General features: G+C 44.6%; 1 protein-coding gene across 3 annotated transcripts in view; it reads left to right on the top strand.

Moving 5' to 3' along the window:
* The first annotated feature begins 632 nt into the window (after nt 1–632).
* Nucleotides 633–23,523, top strand: part of grid2 (glutamate receptor, ionotropic, delta 2) — a 494,495-nt gene continuing 471,604 nt past the window's right edge. Inside the window, exon 1 of one of the 3 annotated variants that reach the window (XM_030416164.1) lies at nt 633–2,043. In XM_030416164.1, coding sequence (XP_030272024.1) covers nt 1,956–2,043 — 88 coding nt within the window. In that variant the 5' untranslated portion in view covers nt 633–1,955. The remainder of the gene's footprint in view (nt 2,044–23,523) is intronic. The other 2 variants (XM_030416165.1, XM_030416162.1) reach the window with 2 other exon arrangements.

The following is a 23,523-nucleotide window of genomic DNA, read 5'->3' as shown; positions in this document are numbered from 1 at the left end:
TACAAGTCAGGCCAATGGTAGCCTGAGGCTTCCCAACACTCCTAATCCCTAATCCAAGGTCTGGGGCAGATTAAGAGGAACCCTGGAGACTCCAGACCTCCAGGGAGGCAGGGAAGGGATAAATGGATGATAGAGTGTGGGAGGGGGGTGGGATGGAAAAAGATGGACCAAAGGATGGAAGGATAGTTGCAGGGGGAGGAAAATAATTTTAATGTAGAGCGGAGATGGGACGTGATGGGTGGATTCAAGACAAGGCACTGGAGATTAAATCAACCAGAAGAAATTGATCAGAGTGAGAGAGAGAGAGAGAGAGAGAGAGAGAGAGAGAGAGAGAGAGAAGGGTATTTGGCGGGGGATCGTGACACAGATGACCTTATGTATCATGAATTTCTAACCGGCACTTGTTGAGGTTCAGAGGGGAGACAGCGGGTCGCCCGTGGCAGAGTTGAAGATTGGCAGATCACCCCCTCTCTTCATCTGTTTGCCTCTCTGCTGGATGTTAGACACCCCTCCTTCCCCCCGCAACCTCCCTCCCTCCCTCCCTCCCGCCCCGACGGCCACATTCACGTCTCTTCATCTTCTCCAAGGTACTTCCAGACAGTGGATGCGCGCCCCGGCTGGCAACTGCTGGCGCTCATAGCTGCTGCCTCTCTCGCTCTCTCTTTCTCTTTTCCCTCTCTCTCTCCTGGGTCTCCTCCCTCCCTCTCTCTCACCCTCCCTCTATCGCTCTCTCTCTCTCTCTCACCCACACGGACGCGGCATACCTCCTCTTCACCAGCCACCGTGCGTGCCGGGGCTGACGCGAGTACCCGCATACAGAGTGCGGAGTGTCGTTGCGCGCATCGTCGGCTCCTTTTCCTCCAGATAGCCTACATTTCCTCTTCTTCCTCTTCTTCTTCTTCTTCTTCTTCTTCTTCCTCTTCTTCTTCTTCCCCTCATCCTGACGCAGGGAAAAAAAAGAAGAAGAGTGGCTCCGGAGCTCCCTTTCATCATATGTGTAAGAGCACTCCCCCCCCTCCCCAACCTCTCCCTCTCTCCACCGAGCTGCGTCTCTCATCCCAACAGGAAACTAGAGACAATTTTCGGAATATTGGGTGCCTCTCCGCGGTAATGCCATGTGACAAGGCTTTTTCATCATTTGGCGTCTCTTCTGCCCTCTCAACCTCCAACAACAAAAGTCGCTGTGTTCTGTGTGTCAGCGTGCTCTGGCGTTGGTGATATTCAACGAGGGGCTGATCCGGAGGAGAGAGAGAGATATATATACATACAAGAACAAGCTCCTGGTGAAAATGGAAGTTTTGGCCGTTGGCTTGGTCCGCTGAGGCTGCTGCTGCTGCTGCTGCTGGTGGTGGTTTGGTGATTGGTGCAGGAGAGGAACTGCGTCGCCAGGTCTGAAAAGGCTGAAAGGGAATCACGGGTCATTTCTTTAACCAGGACCTGCTTCTTCAAGACAACTAGGTGTTTTTTTTCTCCCCTCTCCCCTCACGTCATCGAATGGTTAAAGATTTATTCTCTCTAAATGAGCAGCGACGTCCTCCGAGCCTCCTCAGTTCGCCTTAACGCAGCGGCGTTTTGGATGCGGGGTTGTTTCCTCTGCGGCTCAGCGTTCTCTCCGCTCGCCCAGAATATGATTTAACGTCGGGAGGGGGATTTCAACAGGGTACCTGTCTGTGACTACCCGGGGAATCTCTTTACTTGTGTGTGTGTTTTTTTTTTCCTTGGCTCTACAGAGGAGCACCGCACTCCAGCGTCAAGCGGAGAAAATCTCCAGGCAGATATTACAGGGGAATTTCCTTGACCGCCCTTACAGATGGACTAAAGAGAAGAAGCTCCGGGTTCTCGGGATTTTAAACTCTGTTCTCCCTCTCACTCAGAGACTTGTGGGTTTTTTTTTCTCTGCTTCTGTGTTTTTTTTTGTTTTTGGTCTTTGAGGGGGGGACATATCTGTGGACAACATGAAAGTTATCTCGGCTGTGTTGCTCGTCGCCGTTGTTTGGAGCCAGGAGTGGAAGTCGGCGCTCTCGGATTCAATCATCCACATCGGTGAGTTACTGCGCTTTTTTTTTTTCTTTTTCTTTTTTTTTAATTTCGCGGCCACAATAAGGCTTCTGTGTGTGTGTGTGTGTGTGTGTGTGTGCGTGTCTCATGGAAACAGATTGGAGGTTTCAGGCTCGATGTGCGCTGCGCTGTTTGAATCACAGCATCGCTGCTGATTTATTTGACGCCTCGTGGTATGAAATGGGCTTTTTCCCCCTGTTAATGTCGATGACTGCATTCCACTTGAAATGGCAGATTTATTTATTTCTTTCCTTTTTGGGCTCATTCACTTCTTCTGATCTGTCATGCGCCAATGTGGGCATCGTAGCAAAAAAATAAAAATAAAAATAAATAAATGAACTTTGCGTTCGAGTTGAGGGATTATTGAACATCGTATCATCAACAGGCATGTGAATTGATCAGCGTGAGGCGATGGCTGCAAAGTAAAAAAAGAAAAAAAAAGGCACCGCTCTTCCTGAGAACGTAAAGGTCTAATAATGGATGTGAGCGCACAGGATGCGCGGAAAAAAAAAAAAAAACAGGTGGTTTGGGATGGCGTGACGTTGCCCTACATGGCAGAGGGATTATCCTGGGATGGCAGCAAATTTCCTACTTATAGATTTTCCTGGAGCACAATGGCATTACCACCTTACATCGTGAGCTTACTGCAGTGCCAGTAGAGAGAGGGAGAGAGAGGGAGGGAAAGAGAGGGGGAGAGAAAGCGTTTTTTTTTTTTTTTTTTTTAATGTCCCAACGTCTTTTCCGCCTTCCACCACCACCGGCAAAGTGTGGCACTGTTGTGTTGAGTGTGATTTCGACATCAGGGAGCGTATTCTTTCAGGCGATGTAGCAGCGCCTCCGGCTCCGGCAGAGAGAGAGAGAGAGAGAGAGAGAGAGGAGGGAGGGAGGGAGGAGGGGAGGGAAAAGAGGGACAGAGAGGGGGTGATGCTGAAGAGCGTGTCTTGCAGGATGAGAGGAGGACGCGAGGTGGTGGTGGGCACACACACATAATCGTTGCACAACTCGGTGGCCTCGAATGGGCGATGGACCAGAGAGAGAGAGAGAGAGCGAGAGAGCGAGCAGTGTGTAGGTGCGTGAGTGTGACGCGCAATCACGCACAGGCGCGCGCGCGCGCACACACCAGCATAAAGATAAGCACCTGTCCACGTTGAACTGTTATTTGACCGCATTACGCACATGGCCAGGATCACATCCATATTTCAGCAGTCACACACACACACACACGTAGCGCATTACAGACTCTGCCGGTGTGACCCAACAGCCTGCCAAGGAGGGAGAGCACTGGCCCCTGTTTGATCCACTTAGGCCCCTGCCAGCTGATTTACAGAGCAGGACCCCCCCCCCCCCAACGCCAAGTTTAGCACACTACCTGGATGCACTTTTTTTTTCTGCCAAGAGCTGGAATCAGCTTGAGGTCTTGTCTGGGCTCCACACCAAGCTGATGCTTCATATCAGACTTACAACAGCAGCATGGCCCAAATGAATGAGATTTACAACAGGTCAGTGGGAAAAGGCAGCTGGCTTTGCCCAGCCGAATCAGGGTGACACCTCTCCTCCTCGGCGAAACCAGCGTGGTGCTAGTAATGAACTGATATTTCACATAACTTGATTCCTCTTTGAAGATATTCAAATGAGGCTGTGCAGTAGGTTTATTTTTTTTTAGTGCAGTACAGTAGGGGAAGGCTGATGGAGTGCAGAAAAAAACCTCAGCCATGCACACATGGTTGCGAGCTGTGGGTTTGTAGCCCGACGGGGGACGGCGGTGTAATCCACTGGTTTCGACAGATCACCCGGCGACTGGATGGTTTGATCCCAGCAGCAGCCACATGTTCTGCAAGTGTCTCACAGTGAGACACTTGAAACTTTTACCTGACTCACTTTCTCCTGATTGTTAGCGATGAGACTCAACCCCCCCCCCCCTCGGTTGTGAGACATTTTCAGGTTAACAAGATAGGGCTCCTCGGCTATATAGGCTAACTGAGCCGGTGGTTCTCGCAGCTCAATCTGGGTCAAGGTTCTCTGTATGAATGCCGGATGGCCTCTGATCTTTATTTCAAGGCTAACTGGGACTATAGTGCAGTGTTTGGACATGGTGTCTCACTTGAGTTTTTTTTTTTTTTTGCTGCACTGGCTTATAAGAGCTCGGTTCTTAACTCGCTCATTGTGTTGTAGCCTGTGAACCTTTTTCCATAAATATTCATTTGTTTGATTTTTTAAAAAAGACGACTCCTGGCTGATGATGCTGCCTTGGCTTGGACTGAGCCGGGATGCGTATTAAATGTTTATGTGAAGCTCCGCTACACGTCTGCAACAGTAAAACAGTGGACCATTCATTAGAGTCCGAAAAGAGCGCACAGATTGTATACTCAATAACAGCCGTAAATAGATACAGCCCCTCGATAGTAAGCGGCGTTTGTGTTAATGAGTCAGTATATATTTATACTAACAAGGATGGCGAGCATGAAGATGGATAGATGTACTGTTGTATACTGTGTTGGACGAAGAAGAAGTAGCAGCCCCGCAAATCCCCCCCCCAAGTTTGCAACATAATCCATACAAATCCCAGATCCACGTCTGAGGAGCAAACTTACTTACTCGGGTAATGAGAAAACCGAGCGATTCCACCTTGACCCGGCGGTGGCAACCGGGGTCGTGAGCGGTTTCCAATTAGTGCAACAGACAGGGAATGCAGTGTGGAAGTTTATTGGTTGGCTGAATGTGTTCCTGGTTAGTTACAGCTCCATGAAAGCAGTGCATAATAAGTGTATGTGCATGTTAGTCTCTGTGTGTCAGTGTGTAAGCAGACAATGGATCAGTGTGGGCGGTCGGTTGGTCGGTGTGTCTCCCCCCCCTCTCTCTTTCTCTCTCCCCCCCAACCTTGTTTTCTAATCAATAGTTCATTTCCCCGCCGGCCACAAGTACTTTGAATCACAACAAAAGGTGATCACCCAAAAAAACAAAACAATACTTCTCGCTCACGATCAACCCCTCACTCCCCCTTATCTTCGCTTCTTCGGCAGACCTTGGAAACAACAGATAGAGCGGGGTGTGGATGCAGTTTACATGTGCAGGAAAGAGTATTGTGAAATGCGATTGTTGTTTCCTCACAGACGGCGGTATTGTTTCAAGGAAGCAGGAGCCACAACAACAATTCAGCCTTTACCGCCTGTCAAAATGTCACATTTTGCAAGCAGAGATATCTTGTATCCCTGAAGACCAGTCCAGTCTCTCACTCCATCTTCTATCCAGCTCATACAATGCTGACCTGTGTGTGTGTGTGCATCATATTGACTTTGGACTGCATGTGAAAGAAAAAAAAGAAAAAAAAGAAAAAAGTACTATACCCGGCAGGCGCATCACATTGACATGTCAGAAGTAATCCCTCTTTAATCTCTTTGTTGCTGCTAAAGATGGAATGAGGGGGAAAGGAGGGAGAGATGGACGAGCAAAGAGAGAGAGAGAGAGAGAGAGAGAGAGAGAGAGAGAGAGAGAGAGAGAGAGAGACAGAGAGAGATGTATATCAAAGGGAGAAAGAAAGTGAAAAGATGGAGAGAATCAAAGAGAGAGAAGGTGGACTTTGTGTTGTCGTCATCCACCATTTTTAGCGGCCTGTGCTGCAAAGCTGTGCCATCCCTTTCCGGAGAGTTGCCTTTATTTCTGTGATATTAACGGCGGTGACCGGCAGACGTTTCCATCTTGCACTGTCCGGGGCATTAAATGTGATTGAGCTGCTGGGGAGCTGGCACCGCTGCCTCACCCGTCTCCCTCTGCCCCCCTCTCCCTCTCTCTCCCTCTCTAATGATCAGCATGCAGGAGGAAGGGGGGAGTCCGCTTGCCTCTTGGCCCTCGCTGCATCGTGTGCTGCATGGCAATGGCCTTCTGCTTTATGAGGGCGGCTCGTATGGATTCAGCACGTGCGTGTTAGAAATCGAGAGAGACACAGACACACACACACACACGATGAGGCAGACAGCGAGTGGAAGTCTGTCTTGGTTGTGCGTGTGTGTCCATGATTAGTTACGCTTGGAAAGTCGCTGTGATTTTTACGCAGCCAGATTAAGTCCTCACTTTGGAGCCGCACTGGTTTTTTTTTTATCGCCGCGCGGCGTGTCAGAGTGCATCCGCAGGCTCACCATGCATGCATGGATGAGGGGGAAGACGCCAGCGAGTGAGCCTGCCTCACCCGACTTTAAATCATGTATTGTTCATTGGCACGCATCTCTCTGTCCCCCTCTGTCACGCATCCACGCGCCACACTTACACCAATCAACCGAGATACGGTATATTAGATTTGCCCTGGCTGTACTCATGAGTTCTAATGCCTGGTCTGAGCCTGCAGTTTAATATAATTCGCAGTTGTTCACACTGCTCAGATGCCAAGGGTACGGCATATTGAAATGAACATAGGATGGATTCTTGCAGCGTGACGTCTTTATCCAATATAGCCACATATTACACATCCCTCCATGGTTACCGTCTCCGCTGATGTCTCCAGGCTGCATAACAGAAAAGTACAAATTGAACAGACAAACACTTAGATGAGGAGAAAGGAAGAACTTTGTGCGCAACATCGTGTCAAGGTGACACAACTGTGCAATCATGAATTGAAGAGTCAGACACCTGAAGACCCACCGGGGTTCGTTTATCTCGCAGAACACCGTTAACTTTGGTGGGGATGCTGCGTGGTTAGTTGCATTAGAGTACGGCATGGAATTGAGTTGAATCACTGATGGATCACTTTACATCAGTTACTGTCAAAGAGTGATACAGAGTCGATAGAACTGCTGAAAACCAGATTCTGGGGATCCAACAGGCCATGCTACTTCTCGTTAGACACATTAGAAACATTTAAGGCTGGATGGGTCTGTTTGTTTGTTTGATCACTTGATGTTTTTTCAGTGTTCTCTCGCTCGCTTTGCCAAGATTTGCCTCCGAAAAAACACACAACGACACGCGTGGTCGCGGAAATTGGCTGATGAGCGTGACATCAGACTAATTACCGAGGTCCGCCGAGATCCATATATTACAGCTCCAGCTCGTTTAGCGTTTACATTTTTTTTTTGACCCGCGACGTCGACGGTATCGCAGATGACAGCTGATGTTCTATGACACAGTGTGCAGGCTTTCAGAGCCGGTCTCCAAAACTGTGGACTGTTTTTAGAGCTGTGAAGAAATGATTCACTCCTGGACCACATAACTAACGGTGCACAGAATTAGAATGCTAATTAGTTTTTGGAACATTTAATGAAGACTTTTCCTCAAATGCATGTACAGTTTGCGCGTCTGTCGGCACACGTATATCACAGAAACACGTTTTAATGGTCTGTTTTCTGATCCCTTCTTAGTCTCCACGGTGTAGTCCTGCTGTGGACCAGGTAAGCTGTGGTGGACCCTCGTCGTTTAGATGAAAGGGACGGAGAGAGTGAAAAGTTGTGTTAATCCTTTGAAATGCCCGGTTCATTTAAGGTGATGAGGAAGGGATCAGACACAGGTTATTGGCTCTTTGCAGTGTGTGTGTGTGTGTGGTCGTGTGTGTGGCTCTGTCCCTTAAAAGTGGTGACTGAAAGGGAACGGATTTCTGTCATTTTGATGGAAAAAGTTGAAAAGACCAAATGAGAAGTTTTCTTGACTTGTGTGGGGCGAGGAAGAAGAAAAGGGGGGATAGACAGACAGAGAGGGGAGATTTGTCCTGGCATGGCCTGGTTTTTCTTTCACTCTGGTGCTATTCTGGTCTTTTCCATGGAGAAGGATTTCTAAACATCTCAGTGTGTGTGAGAATGGCTGTTCCTGCCCGGTTTTTGTCTGCGAGTTTCACAGCTGTCAACACCGCTTCCTCCTTTGAACTATCAACTTCTGTTTGTGCATGTGCGTGCACGCGCGCATTTTAATCCGCAGTTATGCGCCGATTTAGAAGGGCGGGGGGCTCGGCGGCGTGTATTAGATGCTTCACATCTTTTGAATCATGCATCCATGTGTCTTGACAGATGTGCCTATGCGTGCGTTGTTCGAGCTGGGAGGATTTAGCGCCTCACCTGTGCAGATGGACGCCAGAGTTTTATGTGTGTGTGTGTGTGTGTGTGTGCGGATTTGATTTCTAGAGGTGTGTCTGGTTTGTTTATGTGTCTGTGATGCTTGAGACTGTTGTGCATCCTCTTGTGAAGGAAAAGAGACAGACAGAAGCTCTGACGTCTGTACCTGGTCACTGAGGCAGAACCCTTAACCAGGCCACTGAGACACAGAGAAACGAAAGAGAAAATATATCTGTGTATTTCTGAGGTTGAGATGGACTGACAGGTTGCTGTGAGAAGAAGTATGATTGCTTGTCTGAGGTTGACTGCAGATGTAGGCGAGGAGAGACGGCCCAGCCCCGCCGAAAGGTGCTTCATCTCGCTGCAGCAGTCAGTGAAGCAGGTAGAGCACACCAGATGGCCCCGGTAAGGACCTGTACAACATAGGCCCTTGTTCCCAGATGATTGTATTGTGCGTTTTTTGTGTTTATCCAGTCGACACACGCACAGTCAAACACGCTTAATGTCATCCGAGGACGAGAACCTTGTTCACCACAACAAGTGTCAGTTTGCTTTTTCTGTGGAGATTGACTTGAACCGCTTCCGTGAGCGTGTGTGCAGATCGCAGACAAACACACACACACACACACATGCAAAGACATTTTCCAGTCTGTGTTTTGTTTGGCGACTGAAGAACTAGATGGGCGACACCATTCGAGGATGCATTTTTACTGAGTTTCAGTATAATTTAACTGGTAAAACCCTGGAATAAATCCAGAAATGCCTTCCAAGGTTACATCCAGGGCTTTAAGTGCTTCATGAACAATGCTACCTAAGGCAATTTTGCAGCTTCTCTTATACGTTACTATGGTTGCATGATGTGAGACTTTTCACACAACGCACGGCTCTCTGGCCAATCGTACTGTTTATCGCTGAGGAATTATTAATCATACTGTTTGGCCATTTTCATTCAGAGACGAGGAAAATGCAAAAATAAATTCAGTAGAGCATACCATGTTCCATTTTTAATGCAGTGGGTCTTTTTTGGGGAAGACTGCTTGGTGTGCATTAGTTGTACAGTATGTTATCATGCTAATGATGAAGAAGCTTCAAAGGAAAACAGCTCTTGTCACGGACGAAGCACTAGCATGACTGTCTGTTTCATGTGTCTGCACATTTGTCTTTCTGTAAGGCTTGTGTTGTATGCACGTATATGTGGGTGTTAAGCGTCCTTGTACTGTACGCTGTTTATCCATCCTGTACTTCCTACGTTCTTGCAGTCGGGTGAATTTACAGCTGCCCTCTCCTCCTTGACTCTCCTTTTCTTTTCGTGGTCCTGTTTGTCCTGCCGACACAAATGCTGTTTTAGTCTTCCAGCGTTCTGCACTCTGTCTCACTGGGGCAGAAGGTGCCCTGGGTGTGCATAAAAAGTGTTTTTGTGTACATACTGTGTGTGAGCATGCTCATGCATTAAGCAGTGTGCATACTGCCTGAACTCGCGTGCGCATCAAAGTGCTAGTTTGTGGGTGTATCTCCGGACTGCATCCCGTGTCTATGGGAACGAGCCGGCGTGGCTTGGTGTGTATATTTGTGTGTTTTCATGCACGTGTGTGTGTGTGTGTGTGTGTGTGTGTGAGTGCCAGCTTAATTTGCTGGCATTGCCTCCCTCTCCTTTGAATTATTTCCTCTACAATCATGGCCAGGCTGCTTTTCATAGCACTATAAAACACGGAGAGCATGGCACTGACACGTTTGTTCCGCTCTGTGCACACACACACACACATAAACTCACACATACACACCAATGTGAACACAGCGCAACCACGTCACACAACAGTACGCACACTAGCACACACATACAACACTTTTAAATTCAAGGAACATGGCCTTTATAGTTTTTCCCTGCTTTGTTCATTCTTAAATAATTAATTTAACAGTAAAGCGTATAGACCAGGCCTGGAATTTCCCCATTTTAGGGGCAAGGCCACTTGGCCTTTCGTGTTATTTATTTGAGGGCACAAAGGCCAAAAGCCAGGGCAGCAAGGCCATAAAATATAACAATGATTTTAAGTCCACGTCCATAATGAATTTAATTTAAGGACTAAGAATGTATAAATATCTGTGAAATGAATACATAAAACAAGCTCAGGCGAGAAATTTTCAACTTTCAACTAATTATTAGTTCATGAATGCATTTATTTTTATTTTATATTCATTTTTAACATATACTACAAAGTGACAATCATTTATGCCAGGTTATGTGACTAATCAGTCACTATCGTTTGAAGATAGGGATGGAGAGTCAGGGAGAGTTTCAGCGTATGAACCGTCCCAGTGTGAACGGATAATCTGGAGGCGTGGACCGCAGGCGTGTCGGTTGTGCAGTCTGATAACTGCACAGGTCCTTCACTCAACTAAATACAGAGAAATGTCCCACAAAGCAACGTTACAGGACCAAACAAAAGTAACGTAATCACTTTAACTGTCTTTGGCAACTTATATGAGGAAAAAAATACCACAGCTGTACGTGGAGCAGCGTCCGTCCTCCTGTCTGTCCTCCTGTCTGTCCTCCTGTCTGTCCTCCCGACTCTTCGTCACATTTCTGCCTGAAAAACAGCCTCTGTCACCGGCAAAAAAAATTTAACTCACAGAGTGTTTGTGGTGAAAATAAATCACTGCGACCGTCAGTCCTCCAGACCGAGACTTCGGGAAACACCTGGGAAACACCGACATCGTCATCATGACGTGTACCATCACGCCTCTTTAGGAGCCGCAGCGCCGGCTTTCTGTGTAAATTACACAGCAGTACAGCAAAGATGCTTCGCTCTGTGTGAATCACCATCGGCGGAGAATTAGCAAGTTAATGCAGAGACGCTGTGTAAAATGGGCTACTGTCTTAACTCAGACCCGGCGACTTTTTCCTCCTCCTCAGACCCAACGTCTCGGTCACGCGGACGTCGGGCGTACGTTTGATGAATACCCCTGGTTAGCCAGTGATAGATTGCTGTCAAACTGTCGTTGTAGCCGCCCGAGCGGTTCATGCCAGGCTCGAATTGAACCTACCACTGGTGATGTACGCATCGTCTCATTTGATGTTGCCAGTGTGTCATAAAAAGAGCATTTCTTTTCCTCAAAAGATGCTGGTGTTCAAAGCCATGTTGACAGGGAAGAGGCAGAAGAGAAAACTGCAAAATCAACTAGGGCAGTGCAGGCGGGGTATCAAGGCCACTGTTGCCTTAGGGCAGATATTTTTTTCAGGGGCACGAGGCCAAATTGCGAGGCCCTCTTGAAATTCCTGCGCTAGTATAGACGGTTGGCTGTGAACTGTGAGTTGTGCTACATCCTTTCAAATATGAGCGCATTGCAGTATATATACATATATATATATATATATACACACACACACTCTAAATATATTATATTAGATATTAATATTGTCATTGTTGTCGAAATGCATGACCCCTGTGTCTCAACATGTGAAAGCTTTACTGTCTTTATTAATTATACCACAAGTCATAAGTGTTGTTTACTGAGTGAGGTTTACATATCAGGTTTACAGTCTGTAATCGTATCACACCTTAGGTGCTAATTTTCACAACTACTCCGCGACCCTGTTCACATATCACAAGTTTTTCTGAGGGGAAAATATACAGTGATTTCTCTAAGATGCCCTGAACAAAAACAACAACATTCATCCGCCGTGCTTTACCAATAAAACTTTTACTTTTGATAAGCGTTGACAGTGGATACAGGGCCCTCATTAGAGAAAAATAAGTGCCCGAACTTGTCCGATCTTAACTTCAATTTTAAAGATAGGAAGAATCTTATCTTCATATTAGCAATTCCTGAGCTCATGGCTGTGTCCAATCCTACCTCTGATGTTGCGTTTTAATTTAAGAAATCCTTACTAATCCTACAATCAATTCTTCATTTGGCCCTCGTCCAGCACGCGAGACGGCTCGTGTCCTTATGAACGGCGGTCTCCCTTCACCTGTCAGCGGTGAGCTCAGTTCTAGCTTTGATGAGTCGGAGGCAGTGTCAGTGGAGGATAAATACCCATTTATACATACAGATTTTAATCAGGCTCATTTTAGCTTCTTCAGCTTCTCTTGTCATAGGAAGAACTTTTCGCCCTGCTTGAGTTATTTTTGAATATATTGTCTTGTAATAATAAGTAAACTGAGCAAACACTTTGTCCAACCACTGCAACACATAGATGTGTCCAAACACTCCATAACATCCATTCATAAATTATCATAAATTCAAATTGAACAGATGTATTGCACACCTGGACCTCATCTGGACTTGCTTTGGTTTGGCTTTACTTCCCAGATGGTCACATTTGATACAGTAAATCGATGTGAACGTGTGTGCTTGTGTTCTTCCACCTGTTGAATATTGTTTATTTCATTTCTTTCCACCACCAGGTGCATTTCCATTCCTTTTCTCCTCAGCTGGCTCATTTTCTCTTTTATTGTCTCCCCTTTCTCATCCTTTGTCTTCAGTTTTTATTCCCTCTACCTGTGCTGTACCTCCTCTCAGCCCATCATTTCCCCCTCATCAGTTCCCTGTTCTCCCTCCTTTCATTGCTCCCCTCTCTCTCTTTCCCTTTTGTCTCTACCTTCCCCCTATTGATGTTTTACTATGCTGTCAGCGATCACAGAAAACACGCATCGGAACCGCGAGGTGTTAAGCACTTTGATAATCACCGTCGTGGAATCGTAACGTGCCGTTTGTTTGTTTTGTCTGACACACTTGGCAACACGTCACAAAGCTGCCCATCTGGATCGTAGCTTTCAATCTCGTCCTCCTTTAGAGTCTGAAAATCAACAAACTGCGTGGGAGAGATCAGCGAGTGCCGACATTTGCATATGGTGTACATTTTGAAATGTTTTAAATTCTCTCCTCGCCGTGCAGATACGGAGGAACTTGCCACTTTTGTTCTTGCCCGCATTAATAATTAACGGCTCCAGCTGCTTATCCTGCGTCCGATATATGATGCTGTGGTGAGCCACTCATGTTAACCTGAATAAACTGTGACGCGGCTTCTCGAAGCAGAAGTGAGAGAAAAAAGACGAGAGCTTAATAGAGGCTATGTTATGCACAGCCTCCTCCTGCCCTGCTAATGTAATGTGTTGTACCGCGCAACAGATTCAACTAAACCAATTGTGCGTTAGTCATGGTTGGAATGGCCTGACTCACAGACCGCAGCCTCCCTCTGCAGCTGTAACCCTCATTAAATGACTCCACTGCAGCCAAAGTGTAGCTCAATATCTGGAACACATTCGCGCTTTTGTGTTTGTATTCTTCAACCCCTTTCTGAAGGGAACATCTTAGGGATTCGGAGCCAGAAATGTATCCGTGTGAACTAACGCTGTCGAGGTCGTGCCGAGTGAAGTGCGATCAAACACACGGAATGAACATAAATCGCTATGCTCGTGGTCCAAAAACTTCACTGATGCAACAGAATGTGATTCAAGTGCATTACAAATGAACGGTGTGCCCCTGTTCTTTACTTCGCACTTTCTTCCCCCTGCCTCCAGGTTATGAGGGGCCCAGCGTGATCCCTCCCGGTGGGGGGGGGGACTATATATTTTGCCCCACGTGTTTACTACAGTCAAACCTACCTCCATGTGCATCCATGCAGATCAGCACACTGTAGACGGCAACAACACAGATCCTGAGGCTAAAAAGCTGGAACCGAGGAATGATTTATGCAGCCACCGCATGCAGCGCAAACAGCATTAGGTATAATAAATATGTTAGACAGACAGTAACAGCAGGGGGCTAGAATTGACTGTTTTGGCCATTCAAACAGCGCTACGTGATGAGAATGTTATGTTGGTTTTACTGTTATACTGCAGATCCCATTCTAGGTGCATGCTTGTTTGTATAGGTACAGTAGAGGCATGTCTCAGAAGGGTGATTTGCAGCTAATCATCTGTATTGGGACATTACCATACAACAGTATTTTATCCCAAGCTCTTGAGTGTGGCTCTTATTAAATCTCCAGCTGCTCGTTTCTCGGCTGCCCCCACTATGACATAATTCACAGGTACATAATGGCTCACAAATCTGTATCCTAAAGTTGGTAGAGTTAAAGCTTCATTGTTATTTACAGTACAGGCATGAATTGCATCGGGGACTGGTGGCAAGGGGGATAGCATATTGATTATGGCTGCGTTTTTGTGCTGATTACACAGTCACTGTAATAGTTACAGCATCCAGATGAAAGGGGTTGAATGTTAGGTACTGTAGGTGGGTCCTGGGTAATGACTTGCTGTTTTATGTGTGGTGTGCCTTGATCCTTAGCAAACAGCCCGTGTTGTAGACATTAGGGGTGGAACGATTCTGACACCAAGACCAAAGCCTCGCTAAGAAACGTCTGCAGTCTCAAGCATTGTGTCACATCCCATTAATCTGGCTTTTCAATAATGTCTCAATGCAATATGTGCATTAAAAAGAATTTATTTATTTAGGTTGTGTACTTAGTTAAAATGTAAAAAAGTGTATGTATTTATCTATTTATTTGTTTAGTTTTACTACATTAAATTATCTGAAATGTGGATGTACTTTAGTGTTGTTAATGTTAAACCTCATTTTCCAATCATTTCGCTTCTTTTAAGCCTTCACAAAAGGGCGTCGTCACGCCACAATTGGCTGGGATGGGAGTCCCCACCCTGCACACAGGTGATCTGAATCCATTGCAATCAGTCCAGGGGGATTTTTAAAAATCAGCCCAAAACAAAGACAGATGGCAAGTCTTAAACAATGGCACTGCTACAGAATTACATTTAGACTGTAACATTTCTCATAGAGCGTATTAATATTGCATCAAATAGTGACTTCCACTGTCTGCACAGTGTTATATATGCACAGCTCACTGGCAGTAAACATAATACTGTAAGTATTGCACTACAAGAGACAAGACACTTGCAAAGGTAGAGTCAAGTAAAGCTTTGAATGAGCTGACTGGGTCCTGTAGATGTGTTTACAGCAGTTGTGCAGGGTTCACGTGGCCTGTGGTGATGGGGTCCAATGTGATATTTCTTCATGGGGCCCAAAATCTTTGAAGGCGCCTCTGCTTCAGAGTACCGCTGAGTACATCCAGTACTCCTTGGAATAGATTCTGTTATCGAGACAGCATCATTAGAACCTCTCTGGCTGTGGACAGCCCTCTGGGCTGCCATTCTTTCACTCCTCTTTCTTCTTAACTTGTTTTTCCATTACTCTGCTGCCTCTCTCCTTTGTACCCCCCTCCTGCCCACACATCCACTGTCTTTACTCCACAGTCTTTAAACGTCTGCTGACCTACAATCAAACGAGAATTTGCATCTCTGTTTTTTCCTCTAATCAAGTGTACGCTCTGCTCCCATTTCACTCCAGTCTTTGTTTTTTTTTTGTTCTCTGTGAATATCTGAATCTGAATTCTGTTACCAGCTTCATACATGCACAGCGTTTTCAGTAATGAAAGTTTAGAAATGTTCATAGCAACAATCATTTATATAGTAAAGAGAAGAAGATTCTGCTCTGCAAGTAGAGTCAGAGTAATTGCCTTCTCTGAATCTCTGTATTATGTGTGTGTGACTACAGCTTTGGAAAAAAAAATCTATCTATCTATCTATCTATCTATCTATCTATCTATCTATCTATCTATCTATCTATCTATCTATCTATCTATCTATCTATCTATCTATCTATCTATCTATCTATCTATCTATCTATCTATATGTATATAGACATTATTGGATTAGGCTGCTTGGATTCTTCTCCTGCTACAAAAGCTGCCAGTTAAAGTGCTTTAAACTTGCGGTCTCCATCTACGTTTCCCCTGTCGGTCTTCATCGGGCATGGCTCTGTTTGAGTGAGAGTGTCAACAAGGAGTAAATATAGATCTTTGGCTTTTATTCACTTTAAACTGAAAGTAGTTTTCAATACAGACAGGGTAACCTTTTTCTACTCCTCACTCTTCATGATAGCCTGCTGCCTGCTATTCAGAGCAGATGTTTGTGGGTAAGCGACTCTTTGATAGTCTTACAGGTCCCTTTATGTAAGATGTGAAAGGCACAGTTTGTTTAGGGAACTTAATTATGCACCACTGATTTAGCTTTAACTTTAGCGGCAGCACACTGATAGAGAAATGTTAAACTGTTGCCATCCTCATCATCGCTATTTGCTGCTGTAACATGTTTTCGCACTGTTGCAAATCTCCTAGAAATCTTTTTCATGACATTTTCACTTGTCACTGGAGGTAAAGCCCAGGTGTGACTAATAATGTTACCAATGCCTCGGATTTCTTTAAGTAGTCGGGGAAGCCACGCCGGTAAGCTACCATGCACAATCGCCGTCCCCATAAAAACACTGTCACACAAAAAGAAATGCTACAAAATAAAAGACTTTTAGAAATAGCACTATATTTAAGATTTACTCAAAACAATTCTAACAATGTAATGTACAACATATGAAGCAAAAGGTTCAACGTTTTAATGAATTGAAGTTCAAAAATGAAAGATAAAAACAAGAAACCTAGCCATGTGCATTCAGTAGTTCAGCTGCTCATGTTTTCCTCAAGTCTCTATTTAACTAATATTGATGCATTTAATTATTTGAACTACCCCTTTTATTTTCCCCATTTCCTTGCCTCCTGAGCCTCCAGCTCGTCCTCGGTCACTCAGATAATCTTAATAAAACGAGAAATTATAGGATACCACTGGGTAGCTTTGCTTTTGTTTTATGACTTCAGGAAAACTGTGCACTTCAGGCAACGTGCTGTGGTACACAATTAGGACCCTTAAAAAACATGCAGAAAGTCAAATCACCACTAAATGCATTTCGGGCCCCATAATGTAAAGTGGTCAGATGACTATAATTGGAATCTGTTTTGCTTACCCTCTCCACCCTTCACAGCACGCCGCGAGAAGGAGAGAGCGAGCGTACACTTACCTTGATCATTTATAACCATTATTCACTTGACTGAAAATATCGCTTTTGCGGTATTAAATAAAAAGAATTAGGACTGGGTACTGGTAATCCTTATGCAAATGTCTTATTCAATTACACTGTGGTCCTGAACATAAGTCTTGTAGCTAAATCTTAAAAAGTTAAGCTGCAAATCCTCTTTAGTCTGAAGGTCCCAGCTCTAATCGTCAGGATATTGTTGTTTTTGGTCCCATAATTCCACTGATTTCCGGTGACCTGTGTGTGTGCGTCAGCGCAGGAGAGAGAATGAGTGGGAGTTTATTTAAAAAAATAAAAATAAATTGTGTATATGCATATAAATGCTTGTAAGGAGAGGTTACACTGATTCGTGCTGCATTCCCAAATTGTCTATCTGTCATTATAAACAAAACTATAGTGCTCTCTCTCTCTCTCTCTCTCTCTCTCTCTCTCTCTCTCTCTCTCTCTCTCTCTCTCTCTCTCTCTCTCTCTCTCTCTCTCTCTCTCTCTCTCTCTCTCTCTCTCTCTCTCTCTCTCACACACACACACATTTAAGGGAGTTAGCAAAGCTTAGAACAGGACATGCACAATAGGACAATGCTGTAATTCAGGAAAAGGTTTAGTGGTGAAGGGAGCGCAAGAGTGGATTAGTATGTATTTTGTCTCTCCAAGGCAGCAGGAGTCCAAAGTCAACATACAGCGCCAAGTTGACCTTCGATGACTCAACAGAGCCGCGAAAATATGGTGCGTTCACTCGCTAACTACTCCTTACTGATGTTCAGACTGTGGTGACTGTATGAACAATTTTGCGTAGCGTGTCACAGATTTGTGTGTCTGCGCAATTGCGTTTAAGTGCATGTGAAATACATTATGTCAACAAATTCTTCCCCGCTTTATCGTGACATCAAGTTAACACAATCTATACCGGAGCAATACATCAAGGATTACTACGGCATTATGGAACATTTAATCTTGCAGAGTGAAAATTTGACGAGCGTTGCGCAAATTCCAATATTTGAAACAAGTCTCAAATGGGTTCTTGACATGTTGAACTGGAGTTCGTGATGAGCGGTGGTGCAGATTTGTGTGTCTGTCTGTGTGGATGAACATGCGTATCACATGTACAATACGCACTAGAAGTGGTAGATGTAGGCAGTCAGCTGTTCAGGCACACACACACACACACACACACACACACACACACACACACACACACACACACACACAGACACTCCTCCTCTATGTCCTGTCTGGCTGTGCAGCTCAGCAGAGAAACAGAATATGAGAACAGACAGTCTTATTTTTCCATCTCCATGTAGTTGCCGAGGGTTATGCACACTGGACAGCCATCTAACCCCAGCGCATTACGGTGCAGTCAAACCAAATCAGGCGTGTGTGCATGCACTCATACTGTATGTGTGAGTACTATGAGTGTCAGCTCAGTGCACGGCACTCAGTACAGTATCTTTAAATGTAGCAGTGTCAGCATATCTTAACATACAATCAGTGAATTTTAAAAACTATGGCGGGGGTCATGTGAAAGTGTACAGTACATCTTTGTGGGTGTGTGGGTCTGTTTATGAGTGCACATTGAGCCTATGTCTGTGAAATATATGCAGCATGCATGGAAAAAAAAAGTGTAATGTGTAATGGGCCTTGGTCTCCTAAGGGGAGAAATTACAGCACTGTTGAAATATAGCCTGACTAGAGAGAAACAGTTGTAGCGAGAGGTTACACGAAATGTGAAAAGTGAGCCAACATTATGGATTCCAGTGGGAAGTGGCTAAACAGCGGCTAATTATGTAGTCTGCTCATTGGAAGGAATGTTTTAAAGCTCCCATCCCATTTCTTTTTTATTTGCCCTCATTCAAATTTCTTCTAAGTTGTCGGAGAGATGTTGAGGCTGCGGCTTAAACTTGGCAAACTTTCAGTTTGATGAGGATTAGCGGTCAACAGTCTGGATGACCTCTTATATGCCATGTTCTGCTGTAAGGCAGACAATGCAGAAATAAGTAATAAGGACTGTAAGCTGTGGCTCCTGACTGATGTGGCCCATGGGATTGTTCAGGAAAATGGAACTCGGCTAACTGTAAAGCGATGAATCTCTGTCTGTCTGTGTGTTAACATCTCGAGATTGGTTCATACAATCTACTTCCCACTTAGCATGTGTGTTACTGAGGCCCAAAAGTAGTGCACGTCTGAATTTGGTGCACACGACATGTTAAATATCAATACATGTTAAACAAATAACAAAGACAGCAACGAGGACGTAGCTTCAGTGTTCGGGGCTTCATGGCTCTGCAGACTGAAGCTGCTTTCACACGCGATCACTCTCAGATCGATCTCACAGTGAAGTAGACGTAAACAGATTGGTGATTGATGCGTTGCTTCAAATTGCTGTAGTAATGCGTTGCACGGAGAAAAAAGGCCAAACAAGTCTGGATGAAAGTGGAGAAAAGGGTCAACATGGGTTTTCTTTTCTATAGCAAAAAGTGGAGCTGAGATTTTAAGTTTATCTTAACCTAGTATGTTAGCTAACATTAGCCTCAAGGGCTTGGATCTCTACTGTTGCTTGGCAGCACCGTCAGCTGCTCCGGGATGCCTCTCTCAATGGTTGTGTTGTGGTCAGGCTTGGAAAGTATCGATGTAATCATCTCGTGTTTAAATCCTAAATATCAAACATGTTTGATGTTATCGGAATGATTCTGTGAGCGGTTGAGCTTAAGACTGAATCTGTAAACCTCTCACATTCTCTGATAATCTGATGAACACTGGTACTGGAATTACAGTTGGGCAGCTTAAAGGAACACGATGAACATTGTAAAAGACTGCCAGGTAGTAAAATGTGATAATCACTACTAGGCTTACTGGCATTGTGAACATGCGCTGATGTGCTGATCAAGCTGATCATTGCATCTAACGCACAAACTCACAGTAATGCTTCCTGCAATGAAACAGCTGTATGTTTATAGAACACAAGCCTGGGGGCCAAGTGGTATTTATGGTGATTCTGTCATCTCAGTACTGCTTCTCTGTGTTTTAGGCATTACTGTATGTGACAGCAAAGGCTAGGTGCAGATTTTTAGAAAAAAAGGATACGTGCTTAAACAATGCCACAGCATCTAGAACAGGAGAAAAAAGGGAAACAAGAGTCTCGTTAAGTTATTTTCTCTTACAGTGTTTTGGGCAGAAATGCACATGAAGTAACAGCTGCCACGTTACAGCAGGAGATATTGAGAGGATTTAGTTGATTTAGTAGTTAGTACCCGGTGGGAGAAAGATGTCCTTGACAGCCAGAAATGAGTACATATTATGCACTTTATTCCAAGGAGCAACGGCATGTTTGTGCTGTGGCCTTAAGACATACGGTTGGATGTTTCTGGTTTATCTCTGCATGCTTTTTTAGGCTGTTATGCAATGGATAGTGACTGTAGTCTGAGGGGAATGCCTTTGGCAGAGTGAGACGGGAGTGGTAGAGAACGAGCTCTTTCAGCACCGCTATCTTACATCGGTGGAGCCGGGCTCCGGCCTCTGCCAGCTGCCTTGGGTGGAAAAATTCAGCATAGCAATGATAAGCAGTCCCTCTTTCACATAAAGCCAACTTCAGTGAGGTCCTGCTTCACGGCGCTGCTATGCCGACATATTTTGTTGCGGAGGATACTTGTAGGTCCTGTCATGGTTTAACTGTGATCTATGTCGGGTTAGTCGGACTTCGCTCTCAGAGCTGGTGATGCAGAGGGTGCCATGACCTTTTTTGTTTGGGAGAAAACATGTAAATTCATTCCTAATGTGTAAAAGTTACCCTCCTTTCCGTCCTCTCCGATAATTCTCTTTCCAAAAGAGCCATCTTGACTGGAACAACTCCCCACTCCATGGCCTCCAAAGCATAATATGTAATGACTTCATTATGTCAACTAACTGCTTCTGTAAGTCTAAATATAATGCAGCTCCTTTATTATAATTTTCATACAGCCTAATGGCGTCATCTTTAAGCTGCCGCAACATTTTAGTGAGCATGTTGCACAAGGCTACAGGCGGAGCGCATGCAGGAAAATGAACACACGGCAACAGAAACGAGATTCAAAGGGTGAAAGAAAAAAAAAGAACTGCTTTTAACAGGTGTCAGCCAAATGAAACAGCTTCTCTTCCTCCAGGACAAATGGGAAGGTGCAAAAAAAGAAAAGTCAGAAAATCAAATGCTCACCCTCTTATTCTTCAGTAACAAGTGAAGCTTTTAAATGTAAATGTCCTGCAGGGAGAGGTGCTAAGATTCCGTGTCTTCCTTAACCAAAAACCGCAAAAACCTGTTTTTTTTTTAGCACACAATCAGTCAAAGTGTAGACCATTACATTTAAAAATCTGTAAAACTGTCTTGTACGTATCTGCGGTTAATATTCCCATGAAAGAATCAACCGACCCTGGGAAGCTGTTCAGTAAATGTAACAAGCCGCACTATAACCAGTGCCAATGACTGGAAAATTTCTTGAGGCTTTTAAGTCTCTGCCTACATCTGTCCTGGCAGGACATTAATGAGACCTGATGAGGTGTTGTCAGCTACCTGCTTTGCCAACATACAGGCTTGGCGCTGCTGGCGCTTGTCACTGGCATCAAGCGTGATGGCTATGATGAAGGCCAACCTGAGCTGCCTTACTTGACAATTGGAAACAATAATAAGATACATGTTGCTACCATTTTATTCCACTATAAAACATCTGCTTGTAATTTTATTCCAAGTTCCCCCCCAAAGGAGTTCATTAAAATAACATGGGAGAACACATTTGATTGTGTTCATAATTAAGGCTCATGAGTTTGAAAATGGGCACGGTCCGAACTGTGGTGCCGGAACTACAGAGGTAGGAAGTAGTGTTGCATAATTTTAACGTTTAGCATTGACATAAGCTGCCACAGTTAGCTGTTGACTCACAGTCAGTAACTAAAGCATGCATTTTTCTTTCACTCACGCTGTTAAAGTGATTTTTTTTTCCAAGATCCAAGCATCCACTGTAATCCTAGAGTGGAAACTTTGATGTAACAACACCAAACACACCAAATAAAAGCACAATAACAACATAACAATCAGTAAAAATTAACAAACCAAAACACATTTATGTTAGAACACAGCGGGCTTTTGTGGTTCTTGAGGGACTTCACTTCAAATATACCATCACTGACATAAATTACCTAGCACTGGGGGGGGGGGGTTGATGTTTCACATGCCCTTTATTTCAAACCAAAAGGACGATGTGTGGTAGAAGCAGCATTTTCCATTACCGAATCTACAATAACCTCCTTATTTCCCTCTACCTCAATTATGAAAGAGATGTGGAGGAAAAGAAAAGGATGTAACAGGGAGACACAGTGAAAATGAGATGGGTTACAGGAGGATAGAAAAACAAGGGGGAAAAAGAAGGCAAGCTTTTCAGGTATCTCTCCACCTCCGTCTTCTTCAGTATATCTGATAGCATCTTTGATAGGGTCAGCACGAGGTCACCGAAGAACATGACTGCGAATGGAATCACCTGTCTGCAGAGTTGTTCTTTCTAACGTCGCTCTGGTTTGTCTGTCTGTTTCATCTCTTTTCTTCGCCGACCAGACTCTGAGATGAAACGGGTCTTTGTTCTAAGTTGTCACACAGACAGAAGAAAATGAATGACGCTGAGTGATGATGTGTCATGGTTCAGCCAGAGAGAAAACAGAGAGCTTCAGCTCTTTGCATTAGCTCATCAAAAGAACCGTGTACTGGCGTGTTTGGCTGACGGATACAAGACAGAGATTGTCTGCTGTCCTAAAAATATTGTGCTTACGTTGTAAACTGAGCCATCTAGTTTTACCTTTCATTCCAAAATGTGTAGTTTTGTTTGTTTGTAACTTGATTCTCTCTTTTGTATTTCATGATGTTGTCTCGAGTTAACTGGCTCGCTTAGCTAGTTTGCCCTAGATTATTGTACCAGTGTGCATGCATTTGTTTTCTCTTGGCTTTATTCCAGAAACTAGAAATTGATGCACCTCTAAATGGGGCGGTAGTGCTGTGGTAACTGATAGATGATTTAGAAGGAATAAATTGGATGTAGCCAATTTAAACAGCCTTCTCCTCCTCCTGCCTAAACATTTGTGTTTGTATGACTTTACATCTTTCATAAAACAGGTTGGTTAGTTTTTGAGCGGGATCTCTGTGTGCATGCACCAGCTGATAGTCATGGAAATATAGCACAGGATGTGACTGCTCATTGCACCATTTGTCTCTGACGTGCTGGGATAGCGAGTACAAAGCCTGGTAATCTTTAACACCAAAACTGCTCTTTGCACTGCATTAACGCCACACTTGCTCCCACTCTGCTTCTGTTATTTTTTTGCAGACACAACCATACATATACTGCGACTCACTACAATAACACATGGGAGCAAATTAACCTCATTGTTATATCTACAACCAGACAAAGACTGCTCCATTGTGGATACTCCCACCACTTTAACAATACTTTAGCAGCGAGAAGAGATTCTTTTCATTTCGACATAGCAT

This window comes from Sparus aurata, chromosome 5 (genome assembly GCF_900880675.1).
Source record: "Sparus aurata chromosome 5, fSpaAur1.1, whole genome shotgun sequence".
NCBI classification, from domain to species: Eukaryota; Metazoa; Chordata; class Actinopteri; order Spariformes; family Sparidae; genus Sparus; species Sparus aurata.
Note: the sequence above shows the minus strand (reverse complement) of the source record. Positions and strands in the feature narration are given on the sequence as shown.